The sequence below is a fragment of the Mobula hypostoma genome, chromosome 15 (genome assembly GCF_963921235.1).
Source record: "Mobula hypostoma chromosome 15, sMobHyp1.1, whole genome shotgun sequence".
NCBI lineage: Eukaryota > Metazoa > Chordata > Chondrichthyes > Myliobatiformes > Myliobatidae > Mobula > Mobula hypostoma.
The window spans coordinates 50,483,532-50,509,409 of NC_086111.1; the positions used below are offsets into that span (position 1 = coordinate 50,483,532).

Consider the following 25,878-nt stretch of genomic DNA (forward strand, 5'->3'; position numbering starts at 1 on the left):
ATTAAATTGAATTGAGTACAAGTAAATAGATTGGAGGGAAATAAACACTGTGAAATACCTGCCACAGTCTAACAACTTGACTGACTGGGCTGTCATTTTCTCTATGTCAAGCAAATATGGTTATTTTCTTAATAATATTATGGCACACACAGACCTCTTAGAATCACTATATTTAATGGATTTCATCTCTAGTTAATGTAATGTGTGGAATGATTGACATGTCCCAGATGCGTCTTAAAATATGACTGAAAATGGCATTTCCCATTTTCACACTATGGAAATTAGGCTATTAAGTCATTAAATAAGCTGATAGTTAAGAAAGCAAAATTAATATTTGTGTGATTGATTACTCTTTCACTTTGAGCACTTACCATTGTCGATTGGGATAAGTTTAGAACATAATTCCAAGTAATGAACCTTTCTGTTTGCAAGCATGTAGTTGAGGAGTAGTTGATCAAAGCTTAAAACAGGGAGACTTGGAGAAGGAATTTGTCTTGAGCAGTAACACAATATTGACAGTATTGCATGGACCATCAATTATACATCCTGCCTCAGGGTGCCTCTCCTTTGGGTAATGGAGTAGTGTTTTATCCATAAATAAACTTCAAATTGTGTGTACCTGTTCTGCAGGAAGCTTCTACAGAGACAGACACTCTGGCAGTCATTACACTGAAACAATGCTTAAACAGGGTAACATGCTGCAACAAGACAGAAATTGGATGAAGCAGAAACTCAGTGGGCACACCAAGAAATCCAAAAGCAAGTTCAGAACTTAGTTACTCACCAAAGAATGTGAAATATGGAATTACCTTCCAGATGGAGCTTTGTTTTGTATTCTACTGAGGATCCAGGCATTATTTCCAAGGCCTGGCTTTATTTCCCATCCCTAAATGTCTTTGAAAAGATGGTAGAGAGCCTCTTTTTTGAATCACTGCAGTCATTTTGGTGAAGATAGAGCCAGTGATGAAACAAATTTGATCGATAAATTTCCAGATCAGGATGGAATCACCTGACAGTGGTTCTGTGCACCTGCTACCCTTGTCTTCTATATGGTGGCGTTCCAGACTTTGGTTGGAGTATCCTGGGTGAGTAACTGCATTGTGCTGGGCTCATAAAGGCAAGTAGTGTCTGTGCCACAGAACTGCCAGGCATTGGCCAATTCCAGTAAGAGTCAAACCATCCATTCTTGATATTCAATGATATTACCACCACCAAGTTCCCTAACCATTGATCAGAAGTTCAACTGAAACAGCAGAATAAATAAGGTGGTTGCAAGAGCAAGTTAGAAGTTGTATATCCTGTGGCAAGTAACTCACCTCCTGATACCCCAAAGTCTTGTCACCATCTATTATGCTAAAGTCAGAAGCATCATTGAATACTTATCTCTTGTTTACATGAGTCCAACTTCAATAATAATATCAGGAAGCTTGACATAATCCAGGAGAAGGCAATTTGTCCCCACCACCATACTTTCATTCCTTCCACCACTGGCACACAGTGACTACAGTGTGTACCATCTACAAAGCACACTAATTATTTATCCAGGCTACAGTGACAGCATCTCTCAAAACGCACACCTCTGCCGCCAAGAAGAACAAGCGCTTCAGAAACATGCGGTTCCCTTCCAAGTCACAACTCATCCTCAAATCAAGAAGGCAGATCACCACCACCATCTTGGATTGGGTAATAAATCCTGCCCTTAACAGTGATGCTCATAATCTGAAAATTCTCTCAGTGACCACTTTATTTAGTGGGTATTAGTCCATGGTCTGATGTTGTAGCTCATCCACTTCAAGGCTTGAAGTGTTGTGCATGCAGAGACGCTCCTCTGAATACCACTGTTGTAACATGTGGATATTTAAGTTATTGTCGCCTTCCTATCAGCTTGAACCAGTCTGTCCATTCTCCTCTGATGTCCCTCGTTAACAAAGCATTTTCCCCCATGGAACTGCTGCTTGCTGGATGCTTTTTTTTTAAAGTTGCTGGTGAACGCAGCAGGCCAGGCAGCATCTCTAGGAAGAGGTGCAGTCGACGTTTCAGGCCGAGACCCTTCGTCAGGACTCAGGGTCTCGGCCTGAAACGTCGACTGCACCTCTTCCTAGAGATGCTGCCTGGCCTGCTGCGTTCACCAGCAACTTTTATGTGTGTTGCTTGAATTTCCAGCATCTGCAGAATTCCTGTTGTTTGCTTTTTTTTGTTTTTTTACTCCATTGTCTGGAAGTTCTAGAGACTGTTGTGCGTGAAAATTCCAGGGGATCAGCTGTTTCTGAGATACTCAAACCACCCTGCCTGGTACCAACAATCATCCCACAGTCAAATTCACTTATAGTGCATCATATTTCTTCCCCATTCTGATGCTTGTTCTGAACAACAACTAAACCTCTTCACCATGACTGCAAGCTTTTATGCATTGATTGGCAGATTAGATAATTGCATTAACAAACTACGTAACAAAGTGGCCACTAAGTATATGTATTTTTTAATGTGCAAAATCTGCCAGTACCTTCAGTTATTCTTCTTAGCTCTATATCAATGCACCATTCCTTAACGTCAATCTACCTTGTCCCACTCTATTCTATTCAACCACGATGTATCTCATTTACATGCAGGGTGATAGTTTTCCCTCATCATTACCATTATCAATGTGCTACACTTCCATCCATCCATGCAGTCTGTGCATTACTGCTGGTGATTTCTTCTTTCTGTCCTTGCTGAAGAGAATATTGAACACCAGGGACATGAAGATCGCAAGATTCAGGCTGGGACTACCAGTAAGATAATGGTGGCTGAGCAGGGACTTTGAAGCTAAGAGTACTTCAGAAAGCATGGCCACTAGAGACAGAGAGATTACTGCCTTACAGGGGTGTGATGATAGAATTCTATCTCAAAAGGACATTTTGCAAAACCATTGCAGTGAGTGAAAATTGATCATGTGTATAATTAAAACTTTAATCATTCTTACCTTCAAACTTCTAAAATGTATCTTCCATCTCCTACAGGAATTTCACATATTCCAGGAAGAAATATTTCAGAATAACGTTGATAAAAGAGATAGTGTTTCACTCTGAGGGACACCAGTCATGCTGTTCATGCCTTCAGTACACCAAAATAGATGTTCAACGGCCTGAAATATTAGTCAACTGGTGGGTACTGCAGCAAGGCACCACTTTGGGAATTGATCCTATGGGGCTTCCAGTAAGATGGTGGCATGTTCAGATGCAGCAGTCAACCAAAGGTGCTTTTCCCTTTGTTAAATATATTTTTTTAAGATTGCAAGGTGGTGCTGGGCTCTAAGCTTCAGGTGTCGGAGCCTGCTCCTCTGGTGTGTCAGAGGAGTCAGCCGACATGTCACAGGAGCTGGCCTAAGTTTGGAGGATTGGATCTGGGTACACATCGTGTTGCTACCTGCTACTCGAAGGCATTTGAATTGGTGTGCGAAGGCAACATATAGTGTAACCATGGGTGATTGTCTTGGATGTTTCTCTTGCAATGGTAAGGCTCTGTTGAACACTGATAATATAAGATCACGGGTCTGTTTCCCTTGTTTGATGGCACAACAGGTGGTGTGGGAGCTCCGTGGCATCAGTTGTAGTGAGGACTAGGCCCCAAGCTGTAGGCTTGCCTACTGCTGCTGTCCAGAAGAGAGATGCCAGAAGCAGTGTAGCGTGGTAACCATGCTCGGCTGGGGGCTGACCTCTCCCAACGGTGCTACTCCTGTGTTCAATCGGTGGAATGATAGGCTGGACTGCAGTGGCCGATCACTGCCTCAAATCTGTACAAAAAATTTGCGGGATATGTTGCTCAGGGTCTTGGACTATATATGTGTTTTTTTGTGTAACTATGTTTTTTGCTCATTATTTTGAATATGCTGTGTATGTTTTGCACCTCGGCCCCCAGAGGAATGCTGTTTCTTTCGGGTTGTATTCATGTATGGTTGAGTGATAATTAAACTTGAAATAATTTGATACCACAGTCTTTGATTGCATGTGTCCATGCTGGGTTTGCAACTCAGATCAAAGACCAAACTGGGCCTATGCAGTGATTGTGTTGTTGAGATAGAGAGGAGGATTCAGAGCCTCTACTGAGTATAGAAAAGACTGGTGAAGGATCACAAACTATACCTTGAGTTGAGGGTTTCAGGACCAATTGGAGGATATGTCTTAGATTGGGAGTAGGAGAAAGCAAACCCCAAGATAATAGCCCAGATTTGCAATAGAGTATTGGGACACTGGTCAGAGGCAGTGCGAGTAGTTGATTTGCCAGTGATGATTAGATATCTAGACTTCATTTTGGGTCCTCGGGAGAATGGAGTGTTGAGAGTTTGGGTAGTGTGAGCCTTGTACTGTGTTGAATAGAAAAGCAAAATGATTATAATGTAGGACTGAGTTTACACGGGTCCCTGTCCTGCTCTGCATTAGGAGAGGCCAACAAATGTTGTTCCTGAGAAAGTCAATCTATGTTCCATGCAGTGATGTTATTACTCTGTACACCCCTGATCTACAAACTGCATCAATGCTCATGCTTGAAGATGGATGATCAGATTTCCAGAGGAACAAGAAACATAACAGAATAGTTGTTGAATTTTTAAGCAAGACTTTAGTGAGGCCATTAAGGTGATGCCTATGAATATGATGTTTGAATCATCAAAAGTTAGGAGGAACAAGTACTGATTGGAGGAAATGCAATGAAAGGTCGATGCTGCACAACTGGCTGTTCTAAGTTGTGCACAGTTGGAAGCCATGGTGCACCCTGATCAACAGAATACTCCTCAAACAGAAGTGAAGAAATGTGTGATACTGACAGATAACCCAGTCATACCTATACTCTTGCAGACACTGTGAACGAGTCTGCATAGGGGGCATGACATCAGTGACCTTTGCAATAATGTCTGCATCCACAGAATAATTAGCCAGCTACTTGGAACAACCAGTATAGAGAAATGATCATCTATTCAGCTCTTGCTGAGGGTTTCACTCTGTTAATATGATGATGGAGATATTTTAGCTTTGACCATTGAATGTCACACTGACATACAATGAAGTGTGCAGCAGCTTATTAAATCAAAATGCAGGAGAGGTATAAAAATCATGGTCTTTACCATAGCGACTTGTGTCGTCCCCTCAAAGCTTATTGCATTTTTCTTCTCCTTTCACTATCCTCGCTTCACCTACAACCTGTATGGAATATTTTCTCACCGTGCATCTGTTTCTAACCCTTGTTATTGTGTGCTGATGTGGATGCACTGGCAGATGCGTACTGTACTTCTCCTCTGTCAAGGCGGAGGAACCCAAAATTAGTTGTCAACTTGAGTCAATGACATTTTGGAATGGCTTTAAGCATTCGATTGCTGTGCTTCATTGGTTGGTTTGACCACTTGTGTCATTGTTATCAGTAGGAAGCTTTTTCTTCCTTTTACCAAGTCTGTTCGGGGGATTTGAATGGACATATGAGCGCAAATCTTCAGAGGATAAACGATCTTCCTGTAATTGCAAACAAGTAGAAGTACCAACTAGAGAGGATGCAATATTAGATCTCCTATTAGGAAACGAGTTAGGAGAGGTGACAGAAGTGTATGTAGGGGAACACTTTGGTTCCAGTGATCGTAACACCATTAGTTTCAACTTGATCATGGATAAAGATAGATCTGGGCTTCACATTGAGGTCCTAAACTGGAAAAAGGCCAAGTTTGAAGAAATGAGAAAGGATCTAAAAAGCGTGCATTGGGACAGGTTGTTCTCTGGCAAGGATGTGATTGGTAAGTGGGAAGCCTTCAAAAGTGAAATTTTGAGAGTGCAGAGTTTGTATGTCCCTGTCAGGATTAAAGGCAAAGTGAGTAAGAATCAGGAACCTTGGTTCTCGAGGGATATTGGAACTCTGATAAAGAAGAAGAGAGCGATATATAACATGTATAGGAAACAGGGAGCAAATAAGTTGCTTGAGGAATATAAAAAGTGCAAAAAAATACTTAAGAAAGAAATCAGGAGGGCTTAAAGAAGACATAAGGTTGCTTTGGCAGTCAATGTGAAGGATGATCCAAAGAGCTTCTACAGGTATATTAAGAGCAAAAGAATAGTAAGGGATAAAATTGGTCCTCTTGAAGATCAGAGTGGTCGGCTATGTATGGAACCAAAAGAAATGGGGGAGATCTTAAATAGATTTTCTGCGTCTGTATTTACTAAGGAAATTGGCATGAAGTCAATAGAAATAAGGCAAACAAGTAGTGAGGTCGTGGAACCTATACAAATTGAAGAGAAGGAGGTGCTTGCTATCTTGAGGCAAATCAGAGTAGATAAATCCCCAGGACCTGCCAAGGTATTTCCTTGGAACTTGAAGGAGACTAGTGTTGAAATTGCAGGGGGCCCTGGCAGAAATATTTAAAATGTCGGTATCCACAGGTGAAGTGTTGGAGGATTGGAGGATAGCTCATGTTGTTCCCTCGTGTAAAAAAGGCTCAAAAAGTAATCCGGGAAATTATAGGCTGGTAAGTTTGACATTGGTAGTAGGTAAATTATTGGAAGGAGTACTAAGAGATAAAATCTACAAGTATTTGGATAGACAGGGGCTTATTAGGGAGAGTCAACATCGCTTTGTGTGTGGTAGGTCATGTTTAACAAATCTATTAGATTTTTTTGAGGAGGTTACCAGGAAAGTGGATGTAGGGAAGGCAGTGGATATTGTCTATCTGGACTTCAGTAAGGCCTTTGACAAGGTCCCACATGGGAGGTTAGTTAGGAAGATCCAGTCGCGAGGTATACATGGTGAGGTAGTAAATTGGGTTAGACATTGGCTCAATGGAAGAAGCCAAAGAGTGGTGGTGGAGGATTGCTTCTCTGAGTGGAGGCCTGTGATTAGTGGTGTGCCACAGGGATCAGTGCTGGGTCCATTGTTATTTGTCATCTATATCAATGATCTGGATGATAAAGTGGTAAGTTGGATCAGCAAATTTGCTGATGATACAACGATTGGAGGTATAATGGACAGTGAGGAAGGTTTTCAAAGCTGGCAGAGGAATTTGGACCAGCTGGAAAAATGGGCTGAAAAATGGCAGATGGAGTTTAATACAGACAAGTGTGAGGTATTGCACTTTGGAAGGACAAACCAAGGTAGAACATACAAGGTAAATGGTAGGGCACTGAGGAGTGCAGTAGAACAAAGGGATCTGGGAATACAGATACAAAATTCCCTAAAAGTGGCATCACAGGTAGATAGGGTCATAAAGAGAGCTTTTGGTACGTTGGCCTTTATTAATCAAAGTATTGAGTCTTGGAGCTGGAATGTTATGGTGAGGTTGTATAAGACATTGGTGAAGCCGAATTTGGAATATTGTGTGCAGTTTTGGTCACCTAATTACAGGAAGGATACTAATAAAGTTGAAAGAGTGCAGAGAAGGTTTACAAAGATGTTGCCGGGACTTGAGAAACTGAGTTACAGAGAAAGGTTGAATAGGTTAGGACTTTATTCCCTGCAGCGTAGAAGAATGAGGGGAGATTTGATAGGGGTATATAAAATTATGATGGGTATAGATAGAGTGTATGCAAGCAGGCTTTTTCCACTGAGGCAAGGGGAGAAAAAAACCAGAGGACATGGGTTAAGGGTGAAGGGGGAAAAGTTTAAAGGGAACATTAGGGGGTGCTTCTTCACACAGAGAGTGGTGGGAGTGTGGAATGAGCTGCCAGATAAAGTGGTAAATACGGGCTCACTTTTAACATTTAAGGAAAAATTGGACAGGTACATGGATGAGAGGTGAATGGAGGGATAAGGTCCAGGTGCAGGTCAGTGGGACTAGGCAGAAAAATGGTTCGGCACAGCCAAGAAGGGCCAAAAGGCCTGTTTCTCTGCTGTAATGTTTCTATGGTTTCTAAATGGCAGATTAATATGTTGTAATATTTTATATCATGAGTTGAAATTCTCTAGTCAGAGTTCTATGGTCAGGCAGCTCCCACAGTCCAGCATATTTTGAACCTGTAGTTAGATTGTTACTAATTAACTAATTCTAACTAATATCTAAAACTCACTACAATCTGTGCTAATCTGTAGCTAATTAACCTACCAATGCAACTTCTGTAATCTCAGTTGACAGCATCTCCAATTTACAAAATCTTCTGTGTGGCCTGCTTGAAAAGAATAGGAAGGTAATAAGTGGATAATTTCCATGATCTGTATTTTCTGTGGTTTGTATTTTCTATGGTCTGGTTTCAATCTGGTCCCAAGGTTAACAGACTAGAGGATTTCAACCTATAATACAAACTACAGGCTGTTTGAGGTGTCATGTGTACTACCTGAATACAGCTTATCACCTCCTGTACTTAAAAGAATCCAGGATGAGTAACAAACCCAAGCACCCTGTTCTTCTGGCTGGCAACATCCATGACGAAATGATGTACCTCGTTCTCTGCCATTTTTTTAAAATTCTGTGGTTTCCAACTAAATAGGTCTAGAAGCATGGAAGTTGAAAACTGTCATGACTTTAACAGCCACAGGCAGAACATATGTCTTCTAAATCTAACAGGCACCACGCGTTTTTCAAGTCAGCCTTGTAAGTTGGAAGGAGAGTGAGATGGCGACACTCTCAATTGGGTCTAATCAAAAGTGTATTTGTTTGTCCTGTACGTCTTTGTTACGATCGCAGGTCACTTCTGGATATTAGGAACCTCAAGTACTGTATCCCATCAGCGAGTTGCTTAATAACGATGGAGCTGGACTTACTGCATACTGTTGTTGTGTTGTCACCTGGACTTGTTGCATACCATTGTGCTATGACAATGCACAGTGTGAGTGATTGTCTTGGACATTTTTATTGTAATTGCAAGACCATTTTGGATATGGTAATGTAGTATACTGCATGTCTGGTTCACCAGTTCATTGGCGAGACCAACAGTGGGAGAACTGTGTTGCCTCGGTTGTGGCATTACATTGTACAACAGTTGTAGCTAAGAGAATTAATGCAGTTTTTAGTCACACCAAATATTGTTGATTTAAATTTTTACTGTTTACTGCTCTTTACAGTAATTTATTGATATTCAGAAACTTTTTATTATTTTTGAAAACATCTTTCTTAATATAGATTTTTTTTACATGTGCATAAGACTTTTGCACAGTACTGTAATTAGACTTGAACTTGCAGGTATGTCACCGCTTGATATGATACACTCTACGTCTGTCCTCATGATATTGGATTTCTCTGCAATTACATTCTAGAGAAAATCTGATCTCACATAGTCTGTAGTGTGGATACTTTGTGTTTTAATTCTGCTTGTTACTGTAAGGAATTGAAAGATTATTTTTTTCATATGAGCACTTCCCCACCATAGGAACTGCTACTGAGTTCTATTCACTTACCACTTATCTTCTGAATGGTCATATGCTGCAATAAGTATGGATATAGGGAATAGATATGGTGGATTATAATTTGGTCTATAATTAGTGCACAACTCACACAAGACAATTACCAATGGTCACTGTATTGGGAACGATAGTTTAATGTTTCTGTTTCTCCCCAGCATGCTAAACTTATTGCATGCCTCATGTCCAGCTACTCAACAATTGCTTTAACACATTATAGCTAAGAATGTTATTTGCTAAAAGAAACCTATCCAATTTGACAACTGAAGTTTCAAAAAAATCTTCAGCTACCTGATGAAATATAAGTACAATGTATAAATTGCAGCCCATTTTCAGCTGTAAACGTTATTTTTCCGATGTGGCAGAGTAGGCTCCATTATAGAATAGCTTGTGAAATGTTTCATACGTATTGAAAAAGAGATCCATAATAATTTTAACACTCTACTCTACTCCATTTCTATTTCTGGAAAGTAAGGGTATTAGTTAATACACTTTTTCAGACAAATGTGATGGAGTAGCAAATGTACCTCCATTGAAAAACATGCTGGCAGTTTAAAACAATCACGTCAAGAATGAAAAGAAAATAGGTGAAATCAAAGCTAAAATGCAAAGTGGTTAGATGTGAAGCCTTTTAAATGACATAATCCATTTGGTATCTCGTGACCCATTTTGATCTGTAAAAGTTGAGCAGGATTTTGTAGTCTTTGAGGAACAACACATTTTGTATCCGAGTAAGCATGTTTGCTTTAATTGCAATGTTTGATGGATATGAATGTATAAGAAATTCGTTCAGGTTTTCTACTTTAAAATACAACTCTCCAATTTTAATGAATAATGATGCAATTTCCAACTGGATACTTGGGAAGCACACACAAAGTGCTGGAGGAGCTGAGCAAGTCAGGCAGCATCTATGGAGGGGAATACACAGCTGTCATTTTGGGCCAAGACAATTCTTCCATCCTTGTAATGTATTCATTTCTTTTCGAGCAATGACTCCCCTTAGCCCTGCATATCGATCTGTTGTCTTCACATGCGTATTGATCGATCTCTCTCTCTCTCTCTTTCTCTCTCTCTCTCTCTGTCTCTCTCACTGCAATGTGAATACACCAGTTAAAGCCAGCTCCCGCATGTGTGCTTTTATTTAATTGATATGTAGTAGCAAGGATACAACAAATCGACGATGAGTATGAATCTGAATGTCAGAGAATATCACCAACTGCACTGACAGTTACGGGACGAGACAGTGAGAGGAAATCAGTACGGGAAAGTCATCACGGATGTTAACAAAGGGACGCATGAGTAACAGTGCACAGTACACAGTGAAAGACGCACAACTAGTAGCTATAGACAATAGACAATAGGTGCAGAAGTAGGCCATTCAGTCCTTCGAGCCAGCACCACCATTCACTGTTATCATGGCTGATCATCCACAATCAGTACCCCGTTCTTGCCTTCTCCCCATATCCCTTGACTCCATTATCTTTAAGAGCTCTATCTAACTCTTTCTTGAAAGCATCCATCCAGAGAATTGGCCTCCACTGCCTTCTGAGGCAGAGCATTCCACAGATCCACAACTCTCTGGGTGAAAAAGTTTTTCCTCAACTCCGTTCTAAATGGCCTACCCCTTATTCTTAAACTGTGGCTTCTGGTTCTGGACTCCCCCAACATCAAGAACATGTTTCCTGCCTCTAGCGTGTCCAATCACTTAATAATCTAAACAACAGGAACTCTGCAGATGTGGGAAATTCAAGCAACACACATCAAAGTTGCTGGTGAACGCAGCAGGCCAGGCAGCATCCCTAGGAAGAGGTACAGTCATCTCTAGGAAGAGACTGTACCTCTTCCTAGAGATGCTGCCTGGCCTGCTGCGTTCACCAGCAACTTTGATGTGTGTCACTTAATAATCTTATATGTTTCAATCAGATCCCCTCTCATCCTTCTAAATTCCAGTGTATACAAGCCCACTCGCTCCAATCTTTCAACATATGACAGTCCTGCCAGGAATTAACCTCATAAACCTGCGCTGCACTCCCTCAATACTCAGAATGTCCTTCCTCAAATTTGGAGACCAAAACTGCACACAATACTCCAGGTGTGTTCTCACCAGGGGCCTGTACAACTGCAGAAGGACCCCTTTGCTCCTATACTCAACTCCCCTTGTTATGAAGGCCAACATGCCCTTAGCTTTCTTCACTGCCTGCTGTACCTGCTTGCTTACTTTCAGTGACTGATGAACAAGGACACCTAGATCTCGTTGTACTTCCCCTTTTCCTAACTTGACACCATTCAGATAGTAATCTGCCTTCCTGTTCTTGCCACCAAAGTGGATAACCTCACATTTATCCACATTAAACTGCATCTGCCCACTCAACCAACCTGTCCAAGTCACCCTGCATTCTCATAACATCCTCCTCACATTTCACACTGCCACCCAGCTTTGTGTCATCTGCAAATTTGCTAATGTTACTGTTAATCCTTTCATCTAAATCATTAATGTATATTGTAAACAGCTGCAGTCCCAGCACTGAGTCTTGCGGTACCCCACTAGTCACTGCCTGCCATTCTGAAAAGGACCCGTTAATCCCTACTCTTTGTTTCCTGTCTGCCAACCAATTTTCTATCCATGTCAGTACCCTACTCCCAATACCATGTCCTCCAATTTTGCCCACTAATCTCCTATGTGGGCCCTTATCAAAGGCTTTCTGAAAGTCCAGGTACACTACATCCACTGGCTCTCCCTTGTCCATTTTCATAGTTACATCCTCAAAAAATTCCAGAAGATTAGTCAAGCACGATTTCCCCTTCGTAAATCCATGCTGACTCGGACCAATCCTGTTACTGCTATCCAAATGTGCCGCTATTACATCTTCTATAATTGACTCCAGCATCTTCCCCACCACTGATGTAAGGCTAACTGGTCTATAATTCCCTGTTTTCTCTCTCGCTCCTTTCTTAAAAAGTGTGATAAAATTAGCTACCCTCCGATCAACAGGAACTGATCCTTAATCTGTAAAACACTGGAGAATGATTACCAATGCATCCACGATTTCTAGAGCCACTTCCTTAAGTACCCTGAGGTGCAGACCATCAGGCCCTGGGGATTTATCAGCCTTCAGTCCCATCAGTCTATCCAACACCATTTTCTGCCTAATGCGAATTTCCTTCAGTTCCTCCTTTACCTTAGGTTCTCTGGCCACTATTACATCTGGGAACACACATCAAAATTGCTGGTGAACACAGCAGGCCAGGCAGCATCTCTAGGAAGAGGTACAGTCGACGTTTCAGGCTGAGACCCTTCGTCAGGACTAACTGAAGGAAGAGTTAGTAAGAGATTTGAAAGTGGGAGGGGGAGGGGGAGATCCAAAATGATAGGAGAAGACAGGAGGGGGAGGGATGGAGCCAAGAGCTGGACAGGTGATTGGCAAAGGGGATACGAGAGGATCATGGGACAGGAGGTCCGGGAAGAAAGACGGGGGGTGGGGGGAACCCAGAGGATGGGCAAGGGGTATAGTCAGAGGGACAGAGGGAGAAAAAGGAGAGTGAGAGAAAGAATATGCCGGTGCTCCCAATGTGGCCTTCTATATATTGGCGAGACCCGACGCAGACTGGGAGACCGCTTTGCTGAACACCTACGCTCTGTCCGCCAGAGAAAGCAGGATCTCCCAGTGGCCACACATTTTAATTCCACATCCCATTCCCATTCTGACATGTCTATCCACGGCCTCCTCTACTGTAAAGGTGAAGCCACACTCAGGTTGGAGGAACAACACCTTATATTCCGTCTGGGTAGCCTCCAACCTGATGGCATGAACATCGACTTCTCTAACTTCCGCTAATGCCCCACCTCCCCCTCGTACCCCATCTGTTATTTATTTTTATACACACATTCTTTCTCTCACTCTCCTTTTTCTCCCTCTGTCCCTCTGACTATACCCCTTGCCCATCCTCTGGGTTCCCCCCCCCCCCCTGTCTTTCTTCCCGGACCTCCTGTCCCATGATCCTCTCGTATCCCCTTTGCCAATCACTTGTCCAGCTCTTGGCTCCATCCCTCCCCCTCCTGTCTTCTCCTATCATTTTGGATCTCCTCCTCCCCCTCCCACTTTCAAATCTCTTACTAACTCTTCCTTCAGTTAGTCCTGACGAAGGGTCTCGGCGTGATACGTCGACTGTACCTCTTCCTAGAGATGCTGCCTGGCCTGCTGCGTTCACCAGCAACTTTGATGTGTGTTGCTTGAATTTTCAGCATCTGCAAAATTCCTGTTGATTACATCTGGGAGATTGTTTGTGTCTTCCCTAGTGAAGACAGATCTAAAGTACCTGTTCAACTCGTCTGCCATTTCTTTGTTCCCCATAATAAATTCACCTGTTTCTGTCTTCAAGGGCCCAACTTTGGTCTTAACTAACTTTTTCCTCTTCACATACTTAAAGAAGCTTTTACTATCCTCCTTTATATTCTTGGCTAGCTTACCTTCGTACCTCATCTTTTCTCCCCGTATTGCCTTTTTAGTTATCTTCTGTTGCTCTTTAAAAGTTTCCCAATCCTCTAGTAAAGTTAAAGTGAAAATAAGAAGATGATGGCTTCAGTCGGGAAAGTTGACGAATTCGATAGTGCTAATGGAGGCTGGGAGTCGTGCAGTGAGAGAATTGAACTCTGTTGTATTGCGAACGATGTGGAGAGGAAAGGAAAGCCTTCACGCTTCTTAGCTTAATGGGTGCTAGAACGTAGAGCCTCTTACACAACCTAGTAACTCCTGCAAAGCCAGCAAGCAAGACGTTCAACAAAATAGTTACGGTTCTACAAAATCAACTAAATGAACTAAAGAACACACCTGAGCTGAATGCATCCAACAAGATGGACACATTGCAGTGATTGGACTTATCTCTCAGTGATGATCATGTCACTGACAGCAATGTGACACCAGCAACCGAGAACATTGTCTTAGACAAGACACCTGCCAAACCTGATGTCACTCCACAGGTCCAGAGGCGCAATCCAGAAAGAAATAGAGCGCCACCCAAAAGACTGAATCTTCAGTATAGTGAAGTTAGTTATGGGCTGTTATTGTGAAAGTCTGTTTATCTGGAATATGGGTTTATGAAAGGGAAATTGAATGTTTTGTAGATATACAGTTTTATGTTGCGTTAATCTAAAGGAGGAGCAATAACACTCCCCTCCCTTAGCACTGCATATTGATCTGTTGTCCACGCATGCCATGCACATTGTTTACTCTCCCCCCTCTCTTTTTCTTTCTCTCCCGCTGCAATGTAAATACACCAGTTAATGCATGCTTATTTTTATTTAATTGATATGTAGTTGCAAAGACACAACAGTCCTGATTAAGGGTCTTAGTGTTTACTCTTTATACCCCTTCATAGATGCCTGACTTACTGAGTTCCTCCAGCATTATCTGTGTGTTACTCAAGATTTCCAGCATTGCAGAATCTCTTCTGTTTCTGAATATCTTGGAATTTTTTATATCACTACTTTTATTAGAATTTTTATTAAAAATTCTGTGGTTTATTATTTAGTCTAAGTTATTTATACTAACTTCGTATTACAATCCTCTCCTTATAGCTAATAAAATTAAAATGGAGTAACATACCTGTTTTTTTACCCCATCTGCCACAGGGTGTTAATTTCTTGCATTGGTCTTTTATAACCTTTGAATTTACCAGCTTGTCCTTAAGAAAAGAAGCATTAAAGTGGTTGCATTGGGTTTAAGTCATCACGAAACTGTAAATCCATTTATTTATTTTCTGACAATTTGCACATTTTCAATGAATTACTTTATTAGTATAATATTGTGGTAGAATATATTTTAATGTCATTATAGGTTGTTGGATTTAACTCCATTTCTATTGTCAGGATTCTAAGGGCAGTCAATGCTGTAAACAGCCTAACTAATAAATAATTAAGTTCATCCAATGAGAGTGCTAATAGGAGATTTCAGATATAGAAGCTCAAGGATCATTGGCAGAAGGATTACTTCCTATTTAAAGTGTAATTTCTCATCCTTGAAAAATACAAGAATTATCACATTGCAGAAACACAGTTCCACGACACAAGTTTACTAATCATGAAGACACTAATATCCAGAAACAGGACTTCTCTGGTAGACCTATTGCTTCTGCCTGCTATTGTTCCACCAAATTTATCTCATTGTGCCCTGACATTATCCCATCTCCCCTTATCAAGAATCTTCCCACCTTCATCCAAGATGTTGCATACCCTCCATCATTTTGACATCTTCCAATTACCCGACCCCAGCCACCTTACTTGAACTTCTCAAATGACCTCCTTCAGAAAGCATGGCTTCACTTCCTCCATTTCCTACATTTCTGCTCTCAGACCCTCCCTGCCTCCAGACAACACAAAGACAGAGTTCTCCTGATCCCTACCTTTCACCACACTAGTCTCTGCATGCAGCATATTATTCTTCTTTCACTTCTGCCAGCTTCAACAAGATCCCACCACCAGTCCCATTTTTCCCTCTCCTCACCCTTTCTGATGTACATTCCCTCTGTGCCTCCCAGCTCTAGTCATCCCTCCACACCCACCCCTCCCTGTCTTTGGCACTTCTCCCTTCAACCCCCATAGGAGGTGAAACACTTATTCTGACACCTTCTATCTCATCACCATCCTAAAAAATTCTTCTGAGAGAAGTGGAGATTCACGTACACCTCCTCCAACCTGGTCTATAGTACTTATGCCTGTGATATGACTTTGGCAGCCATTTTGTAGAGTACATGTGCTCTGTCTGCAATGGCTGTCTTGAGTTTCTGGTTGCTTGTCAATTCAACGCTCCTTCGCATATCCACACTGACCTCTCTACCCTCAGCCTTCTCCACAGCCACCATGAGGTCAAACACAAACTAGAAGAATAGCACCTCATATTTCCTGGCTACCCCACTGCGTGAATGTATCAACATTGAATTTTCAGGTTTCAGCTAACCCAACTCTGTGTTCTTTTCCTATTCCCTCACATTCACCCATGGTGTCTGTCCCTTTGTTCACTATTTCAATCCTCTTCCCCCATCCCCAGCATACTAAGACTCATCACTCCCCCCCCATGTGGTTTCAGCTGCCAGTCACCCACATATCGTTCTACATGGGTTTATTCTCCCTTGGTTCATCCTTCCTATCCCCTCTACAATTTTTCCCCATTTGCCCATCATCCTTACTTTCTCCAATCCACCTATCACTTATCAGCCTGTTTCACCCTTCCCTTTTCTCTACATACTTGTTGTTAGAATCAGTTGTTTTTTATGTTTTGGATAAGATATTAGTTGAATTAATTTAAGATTAAAATCGTAGTTTTTACTGATACATGATTTGTATTTTTAACAAACGCGTGTATTTTCACAATATGTGGTGTTTTGTCTCCTCCTACTGGTGGAAAATGTGGTATAGCAATTACATAATTGTTTGCCACCTTTTCATTTTTCATTGGCTAAGTATTAGCATTTAACACATGTGCTCTGACTGTGACTTTTGATTGGATTCTTCTATCTTAGGAATGTGGTTAATCTTACTTTTTTTGTTTTCTTTGCTCCTTGTTCTCTATCTGTTCCTTTGTTTAAACTTTAAAAAAACAGTCATTGAAGCAACAAGTTTTCACTCATTCTTGGATTCCTAAAAGAATTTAGAGATCCTAAAAGAACCTAGAGATCCTACACTTTTCTTATCTCCAAACGCTCAGTCCTGATGCAGGGTCTCAACTTGAATTTTTTTGCCTCCACAGATACTGCTTGACCTGCTGAGTTCTTCTAGTAGTTTATCTTTTGCACCATACTAATCATAATTAAAATTTAATTATTATTTCTGCTTGATTTCAGTGACTGGGGTAATATTTTCAGTCCTCCCATCATTCTGCCCAGTGAACAGATGAAGGACCAGAAAAATATTTCACCCAGACAACCATTTCATCTTCAAGACTTAAACAGTAAGATTGTTTCTTATTTGTTGTGCTCAGTGATTTAATAGAGCAAAAGTTTACCAAACTTACATCAATGAAACAGAGTACACCAGGATGTATATAATCTCCAACAGATGACTGCAATTATGTAAACCTTTACCTGACCATATAGATACAAGCATTGGTTATAGTTATTAAACACTTTCTACATAAAACATGATATCTATATACTCTGAGAGATTTATTCAGGAAAATATAGGAACTATTATTAAACATAGAAAAAAAGAAAACCTACAGCACCATACAGGCCCTTCGGCCCACAAAGCTGTGCCAAACATGTCCCTACCTTAGAACTATCTGGGCTTTACACATAGCCCTCTATTTTTCTAAGCTCCATGTAGCCATCCAGGAGTCTCTTAAAGGACACTATCGTTTCCGTCTCCACCACCGCCACCAGCAGCCCATTCCACACACTCACCACTCTCTGCATAAAAAACTTACCCCTGACATCTCCTCTGTACCTTCTTCCAAGCACCTTAAAACTATGTCCTCTCGTGCTAGCCATTTCAGTCCTGGGAAATAGCCTCTGATTATCCACACGATCAATGCCTCTCATTATCTTGTATACCTCTATCAAGTCACCTCTCATCCTCTGTCGCTTCAAGGAGAAAAGGCTGAGTTCACTCAACCTATTCTCACAAGGCATGCTCCCCAAACCAGGCAATATCCTTGTAAATCTCCTCTGCACCCTTTCTATGGTTTCCATGTCCTTCCTATAGTGAGGTGACCAGAAATGAGCACAGTACTCCAAGTGGGGTCTGACCAGGGTTCTATATAGCTGCAACATTACCTCTTCACTCTTAAACTCAATCCCACGATTGATGAAGGCCAATGCACCGTATGCCTTCTCAACCACAGAGTCAACCTGCGCAGCAGCTTTGAGTGTCCTGTGGACTCGGACCCCAAGATCCCTCTGATCCTCCACACTGCCAAGAGTCTTACCATTAATGTTATATTCTGCCATCATATTTGACCTACCAAAATGAACCACCTCACACTTATCTGGGTTGAACTCCATCTGCCACTTCTCAGCCCAGTTTTGCATCCTATCAATGTCCCGTTGTAACCTCTGGTAGCCCTCTACATTATCCACAACACCCCCAACCTTTGTGTCATCAGCAAATTTACTAACCTATCCCTCCACTTCCTCATCCAGGTCATTTATAAAAATCACGAAGAGGAGGGGTCCCAGAACAGATCCCTAAGGCACACCACTGGTCACCAACCTCCATGCAGAATATGACCCGTCTACAACCACTCTTTGCCTTCTGTAGGCAAGCCAATTCTGGATCTACAAAGCAATGTTCCCTTGGATCCCATTCCTCCTTACTTTCTCAATAAGCGTTGCATGGGGTACCTTATCAAAGGCCTTGCTGAAATTCATATACACTACATCTACGGCTCTACCTTCGTCACATCCTCAAAACATTCAATCAGGTTCATAAGGCACGACCTGCCTTTGACAAAGCCGTGCTGACTATTCCTAATCATATTATGCCTCTCCAAATGTTCATAAATCCTGCCTCTCAGGATCTTCTCCATCAACTTACTGAAGTAAGACTCACTGGTCTATAATTTCCTGGGCTATTTCTACTCCATTTCTTGAATAAGGGAACAACATCCACAACCCTCCAATCCTTAGAATCTCTCCCATCCTCATTGATGATGCAAAGGTTATTGGCAGAGGCTCAGCAATCTCCTCCCTCGCTTCCCACAGTAGCCTGGGTTACATCCTGTCTGGTCCCGGTGACTTATCCAACTTGATATTTTCCAAAAGCTCTGACACATCCTCTTCCTTAATATCTACATGCTTAAGCTTCAGTCCACTGCAAGTCATCCCTACAATCGCCAATTTTTAATTTTAAGTAATTTCACACTAAGTATCTAAGTATAAAACTTTGTAATTCTGATATCTGTACCCAGCTGGAAGCCTGAGGAGAGTTTATTCGTTATATAAACCAGAAATGCACTAGATCCTTTTTCAATCTTTCTTCAAATTATACTATAACTTTAAGTGTATTTATACACAATCTTTAGTAATCATTGTACTCATTCCTGGTGAAGTCTGGGCTTTCTGTAATTGGCTGACTCTAACTTTGTTTTAGAACTTCTGAGATGAAGTAATTGAAGGATGTTTACCTGAGCTTTCCCAAGCTATTGGCAGCAGATTTTATTTAGAATGTCACATATTGGGAGAGAATCCAAATCAGCAATCTTAATCTTCACATTTTAGCTTCTATCTATTGTAAACCACTGTAAATCCGGGCATATCTTGAAGCTGGGCTTCACATTCAGAATGTAAAGTCCAGAAATTTGTGAATAGGATGAAATATATTCAGAATTATTATAATTTTTTTTCTTTAAAGGAGCATCTTTTTTAATTTTTCACCTTTTCTATTAATTGTTTACCATTTATTTTAATGCTCAGTATTTAATCTGAAAATATTACCAAAATTCTGCAGATTAGAAATGGTTAATTGGAGTACTTTTGACTTGTACTGAGATAAATAACAACTAAATATTCATCTTAAAATTGAAATGATTTTCTTAAGATTTCACCACACAGCATATTTGGCTTTGGTTGAATTTTCATTTAAAAAGCAAGTTAAATAAGCAAAATAAATTCAAATTAACATTAGGCCTTGTGAATGATGGTTTCTTAAAAGAACCTGCAGTTTGGTTTTGCATATACTATATACGCACTGAATTCTAAAACCCAATTGAAACCCTGCCCAGTCCATAAACCACCTGATTTCAGTTTATCTGTTTCAGAATTGGGAGTTTTTATCCTCCCTGCATGCTGCACATTAATTTATTTAGATTTTGGGAATTAATCCTATCCATGCTTAAGTCTGGGTACTCATAGAGCTAAACAGAATAATCAAAATTCTAACCAGACAGGGTGAGTATGATGACTTATACAAGGTTCTAGCTGGCTTAAAATTGAGCTGCATGGATTAGCTTCAGATCAGTAAGTGCAATGTAAATGCCTCCTTCATTTTCATTACTGAAGCGCTCCAGTTTGTACAAAGACTTCAAAACTTGCAGTATAAATCAAATGATTTCAATCTCTGTGCTGATGAGATACACGTCATTGCAAAATTTTACTTTCAACTGCCTTATAATATCATCTCAAAGATATGACATCCTGCATTGATTTGTTTAAATTGGAAGTGTAGGAATTATTCAGTGAGCAATAAATATTTCTCAAAGAAGTATCAGTTTTATAGTAAGTGTAGAATTCTTACACAAATAACAATTACAAATGTTTCAAAAATATAATATACCTCAGTTGCCTGAATGGATTAGCAATAGCTACTTTTAATTTGTTCAGTTTACTTAAACTGCCCATATCTCTGTGTCCTGTCTTGTAGTATGGTTTATAATCTGTTATATAATTGTTATTTGAACTTCATGTTCTCTTGCAATGATCTTACCAGCCCTACTTGAATTGAAATTCTGAGCCGGTCCTGCAGGATGTCCTCCACCTGAAAATATTGCACACGTGAATGTTGAATTTTGGATCTCAAAGATATTTGGAAAATTATTACAGCAAAGCTTCATCTACTCCTGGGAAATAAGGAAGGGCAAATGAGTGAGGACATGGTAAAGGAGCACTTTGGGACCATTGACCATATTCCATTAGCATTAAAATATTTATGGAAATGGACAGAATGGGTCCACAGGCTCTACTTCTGAATTGGGAAGAAGGAATTTGATGATATTAAATGAGTGCTTGCAAATGCTGATTAGGCTAGGTTGTTTGCAGGCAAAGGGACCTCAGGCAAGTGGGAGGTCTTTAAAAGAGATAGTAAGAGTTCAAGGACTACATATTCCAGTCAAAGTAAAAGAGAAAGCTGCTACATTCAAGAAGGAAAGTAGGGGAGCCATGAAAAAATTAAAGACAATCCTGAGATTTTTTTAAAGTACACTAAGGGAGGAAGAATGAGTTAGGGGAGAACAAGACCCCTTACGGACCACAGTGTGTGGCGATGGGCAGAGTTGTCAAAGTTGTTTTTAATATAAAGAAATATGTGAAGATTTTGAACCTGGTAACATTAATGTAGATGGTTTAGAAGCAGTATTACAGTGGAGAGGTAAATAGAACATAGAACATAGGGGACTATACAGCACAGTACAGGCCCTTCGCCCTACCATGTTGTACCAACCCTTTAACCTCTCCAAGATCAATCTAACCCTTCCCTCCCACATAGCCTCCCATGTTTCTTTCATTCATGTGCCTATTTGAGTCTTTTAAATGGGCCTAATGAATCTGCCTCTACCATCACCCCTGGCAGTGCATTCCACATACCTACCACTCTGCTTAAAAAGAAAACTACTGAGATCCCCCTAAACTTTCTGACAAACACCTTAATACTATGCCCCCTTGTATTAGTCCTTGGCTGCCCACTCTATCTATGCCTCTTTATCATCTGGTGCACCCCTGTCAAGTCTCCTCTCATCTTCCTTCCCTCTAAAGAAAAAAGCTCTTGTTCGCTCAACCTGTCCCCATAGGACATGCTCTCTAATTCAGACAGCATTCTGGTTTCTGCCCTCTCTGAAACTTCACCACCCTTCCTATAATGAGGTGACCAGAAATTAACACAATACTCCAGGAATGGTTTAACCAGAGTTTTAAAGAGCTGCAACATTATCTCACAGTTCTTGAACTCAGTCCCCTAACAAATAAAAGCTAACACACCACACACCTTCTTAACCAGCCTATCTTACTTGTGCTGCAACTTTGAGAGATCTATGGACGTGAACCTCGAGGTCCCTCTCTTCCTCCCTACTTTAGAATTTATTTTAATTTTAGTGATACAACGAGGTGTGGGCCCTTCCAGCCCTTCGAGCCTTGCCACTCCAGCAATCCCAGACAAACCCGAATAACCCTAAGCTAATCACGGGACAATTTACAATAACCAATTAACCTACCTGGTACATCTTTGGACTGTGGAAAGAAACTGAAGCACCCAGGGGAAAACCTATGGGGAGGATGTAGAGAGACTCCCTACAGAACAGTGCCGGCATTGATCTCCGAACTCCAGAAAACCCTGTGTTGTAATAGCTCCCTACTGTTAAGAATCCTGCCATTAACCTTGTTTTCTGCCTTCAAGTTCAACCTTCCAAAGTGAGTCACTTCACACCTTTCTTCTCAGCCAGCTCTGCATCCTATCAATGTCCCATTGTAACCAATGACAACCTTCTGCACAAGGCATATCCAAGAACACTATAGGAAGCTTTAAGAAGAAATTGGAGAGTCCTCGCTGAAATATTTGCAACCACTATACAATGCTGAGGTGCAGAGATAGTGGATAGCCAATGTTGTACCTTTCTTTAAGAAGGGCTGTAAAGACTGATCTGCTAATTATAGACCCCTTTTCCAATTATCCATGGCAGGTAAGTTGCTGGAAAGCATTCTGATAAGATATGCTTACATTTAGAAATATAGGGATTGATTAGGGATAACCAACATGAATTTGTGCATGGGAAATATTGTCTTACAAATTTGATTGAGTTTTTTGAATAAAGTGATGAGGTGAGGGGGGATGTTGTGGTAGAGGTAATATGTGTGGATTTCAGGAAGGTTTTTGTTAAGGTTCCTCATGGTAGGCAGTCCAGAAGGTTAGATCACTTGGCATCCAAAGAGAGCTAGTAAACAGGATACGAAATGGGCTAGATAATTGGAAACAGGGATTTTTCTCAGACTGGGGGTTTGTGATAAGGAATCAGTGCTGGGCCCATTGTTATTTGTCATCTGTGTTAATAACCTGAATGGGGATATTTTGAAGAATAGTTTGTAGATTTGCAAATAACACTAAAGTAGATGGTGACATGGACTGGAGAGGTGTATCAAGAACGACAGCAGGATCATAAGCAGCTAGGTAGGTGGGCTGTGGACAAATGGAATTTAATTCTGATAAGGACAAATCCAAGTATGAATTTTATATTGAATTGAAGGACCTGGGTACATTTGTGGAAAAGGGCACCCTTGGACAACGGGACTACTCAGATTGGAGCCACAGGGAGACGGGGCAGGGAAGAAGGCTTTTGGCATGCTGGCCTTTATCAGTCAGGGCAATGAATATACAAATTAAGAGGTTATGTTGTAATGGTGCAACACATTGGTGAGGCCACATTTGGAGCGCCGTGCTCAGTTTTAGAAAGGAAGAAGGTGCCTTTTAAACTGGAAAGTGTGGAAAAAAGATTTACCGGGATTTGACGGACTAATTTATAGGAGACATTAGACAGGGTAGGCCTTCGTTCCTTCAAATTTCCATAGGAAATTCCATGGTGGTATACTGTATAACTCATCTGGGCAAAGAATCAGAATCAAAATTAGGTTTAATATCACTAGCATAGGTTGTGAAACTTGATGTCTTGCCATAGCAGTTCATTACAATTGATATATTTATTATATTATTACAATAAGAAAAATGCATGTATAATTAAATTAAATGAGTACAAAACAAAAAGTAAAAAAAAGTAAAGAGGTAGTGAACCTGAATTCATTATCTATTCCGAAATCTGATGGTGGAGGGGTAGAAGCTGCTCCTGAAACATTGAGTGTGCGTCTTCAAGCTCCTGTACCACCTCCTTGATGGTAGCAATGAAAAGACAGGGTGAATTGTCTTTTTTCCAGGGTTGGGGAACCAAAAACTAGACAACATAGTTTTAGAGTTGGAGGGTAAAGGGTTTAATAAGAACCTGAGAGACAACATTTTTACACAGTAATAGATATATGGAACCAGCTGCCCGAGAAAGTGGTTGAGGCAGGTACAATTGATATATTTGAGATGTATGTGACCAGGTGTATGGATGACAAAAAGAAGGAATGTTGTCAAACATTGAGTGTTTGGCATTTGATCATAAGTATTTCAGAAAAACAATAACATTTTTATTCAAACACATAACTCTTTGGTGTGTATGTGACAACACTTTTAAAATGAAGCATTTAGATAGCAAAACTATAACTGAATAAAGAGAATTATCTTCCAGATCATAACTTTAAAAAATTAGCCAAATGCCGGGAAATGGGATTAGCCTGAATGTACATGTTGTTTGGTATGAACACATATGGACTGAAGGACCTTGTTCTGTGTCTCTAAAAGAAGCAATATTTGCTTTTGCTAAATTATCAATATAAGTGGTATTCAACACAATGTGCAAACTATTTGATGTTTTTCACGTGAAGGAGCATTTATTTGTTTTGATTCCTAAAGATTTTTATGTGCTTTGCCAAAAAGAGTAAAAGAACAACTCCATATAGTATCGAGGCAGATATTTCATCAAGAGAGTATAATGTTTTCACATGCTTCATCATAGAATTCTGTTATATTTGACAGATGACACAGCCAGTGTTACAGAAGATCAGGATGAAGTACTGGATTTGTTATATGATCCCTGTTTGAATTGTTACTTCGATCCAAAAACGGGAAAATACTACGAACTGGCATGAATTTAAAAATTGAGGACTTTGAAGTATCACTGTTGCATAGCAACGGCTTAAGCTGCAAGAGGATTTTTGTTTCAAAGTAAATCCTGGCAACCATTGTAAAATGGGAATACTCCAATCAGAAGAAGGCTGAGTGATACAGACATAGAGGTAGCCATCTGAGAACTGCAGCAGCTCTTCGACATGAAAGAAAGCACTTTGCCTTCCTTTAGTCAGGTGTCTGCACACATTCCATAGTTCTACATTTTCATGTTTCTCTCTGCGATGTCATGTACACATTTGTATTTTCTCGTGTGTGTGGTTGGCGTGACCCATGCCTTATATTGAATTTTACAAAAAAATTATTATTATTAACAAAATAATACTTTATGGCCATTGTTAAATAGTCAAATTGAAGAAATGAACTTTGCATACATTATTAATAGAAATAAATTAATAGTTGCCTTGAAATTCACCAGTAGTTGACACATAAATCATCTCAGCCTGGTGTATTTGGCCTAATAATCCAAGGAATATATTTCAGAGGCAGAGTAGAATGTGTTGATTTGACTGTAATATATTAAGAAGTACTAAGTAGGGTTGAATTTCTTGGCAATTTTGGTTTGCGTTTTTTTGTACCTACATTGATACAATATAATGCTGGTTTCTGTTAATATTAGTAAGCTGATAGACATCTGATCATAAATATTTCAGAAAAAAATCATTTTCAATTTAAACACGTAACTCTTTGGTGTGTATGTGACATCACTTTAAAAGGAATCGTTTAGATACAGAATCTACAACTGAATAAAGAGGATTATCTTCCAGATCACAAAATGCAAAATTACTTGATTTTCATAATTCCTTTATTAGAAGTAGCCAAGAAGGATAAGATAGGATGTTTAAAATGCAAAGTAGCACTAGTTCTCCTCTTCATATCTGATGAGTGAGTACATTTGAAAAATAAATTCTGCTGACGTTCCGTCCTTGATTCGTTAAGTGTGAAGGTAAGGTCTATAAGAAACTGGCAGTGCTGGAAGGATATTTTCCAAGCCCCATCACTTCAACTTCATCTGCATAAAACCAGTGAGCTGCAGAAACCAATTAAGTGCCCAAGTACCAGAT

At 40.4% G+C, this 25,878-nt stretch overlaps 1 protein-coding gene across 6 annotated transcripts in view; it reads left to right on the forward strand.

The window, feature by feature from the left end:
• cfap20dc (CFAP20 domain containing) overlaps positions 1-25,580 on the forward strand; it is a 488,877-nt gene extending 463,297 nt beyond the window's left edge. For 5 of the 6 annotated variants that reach the window (XM_063067989.1, XM_063067990.1, XM_063067994.1 and 2 more), the window contains 2 exons: positions 17,179-17,285; positions 24,665-25,580. In XM_063067989.1, coding sequence (XP_062924059.1) covers positions 17,179-17,285; positions 24,665-24,777 — 220 coding nt within the window. In that variant the 3' untranslated portion in view covers positions 24,778-25,580. Of the gene's footprint in view, positions 1-17,178; positions 17,286-24,664 lie in introns of those variants that run through there. The other variant, XM_063067993.1, reaches the window with a different exon arrangement.
• Positions 25,581-25,878: the final 298 nt, after the last annotated feature.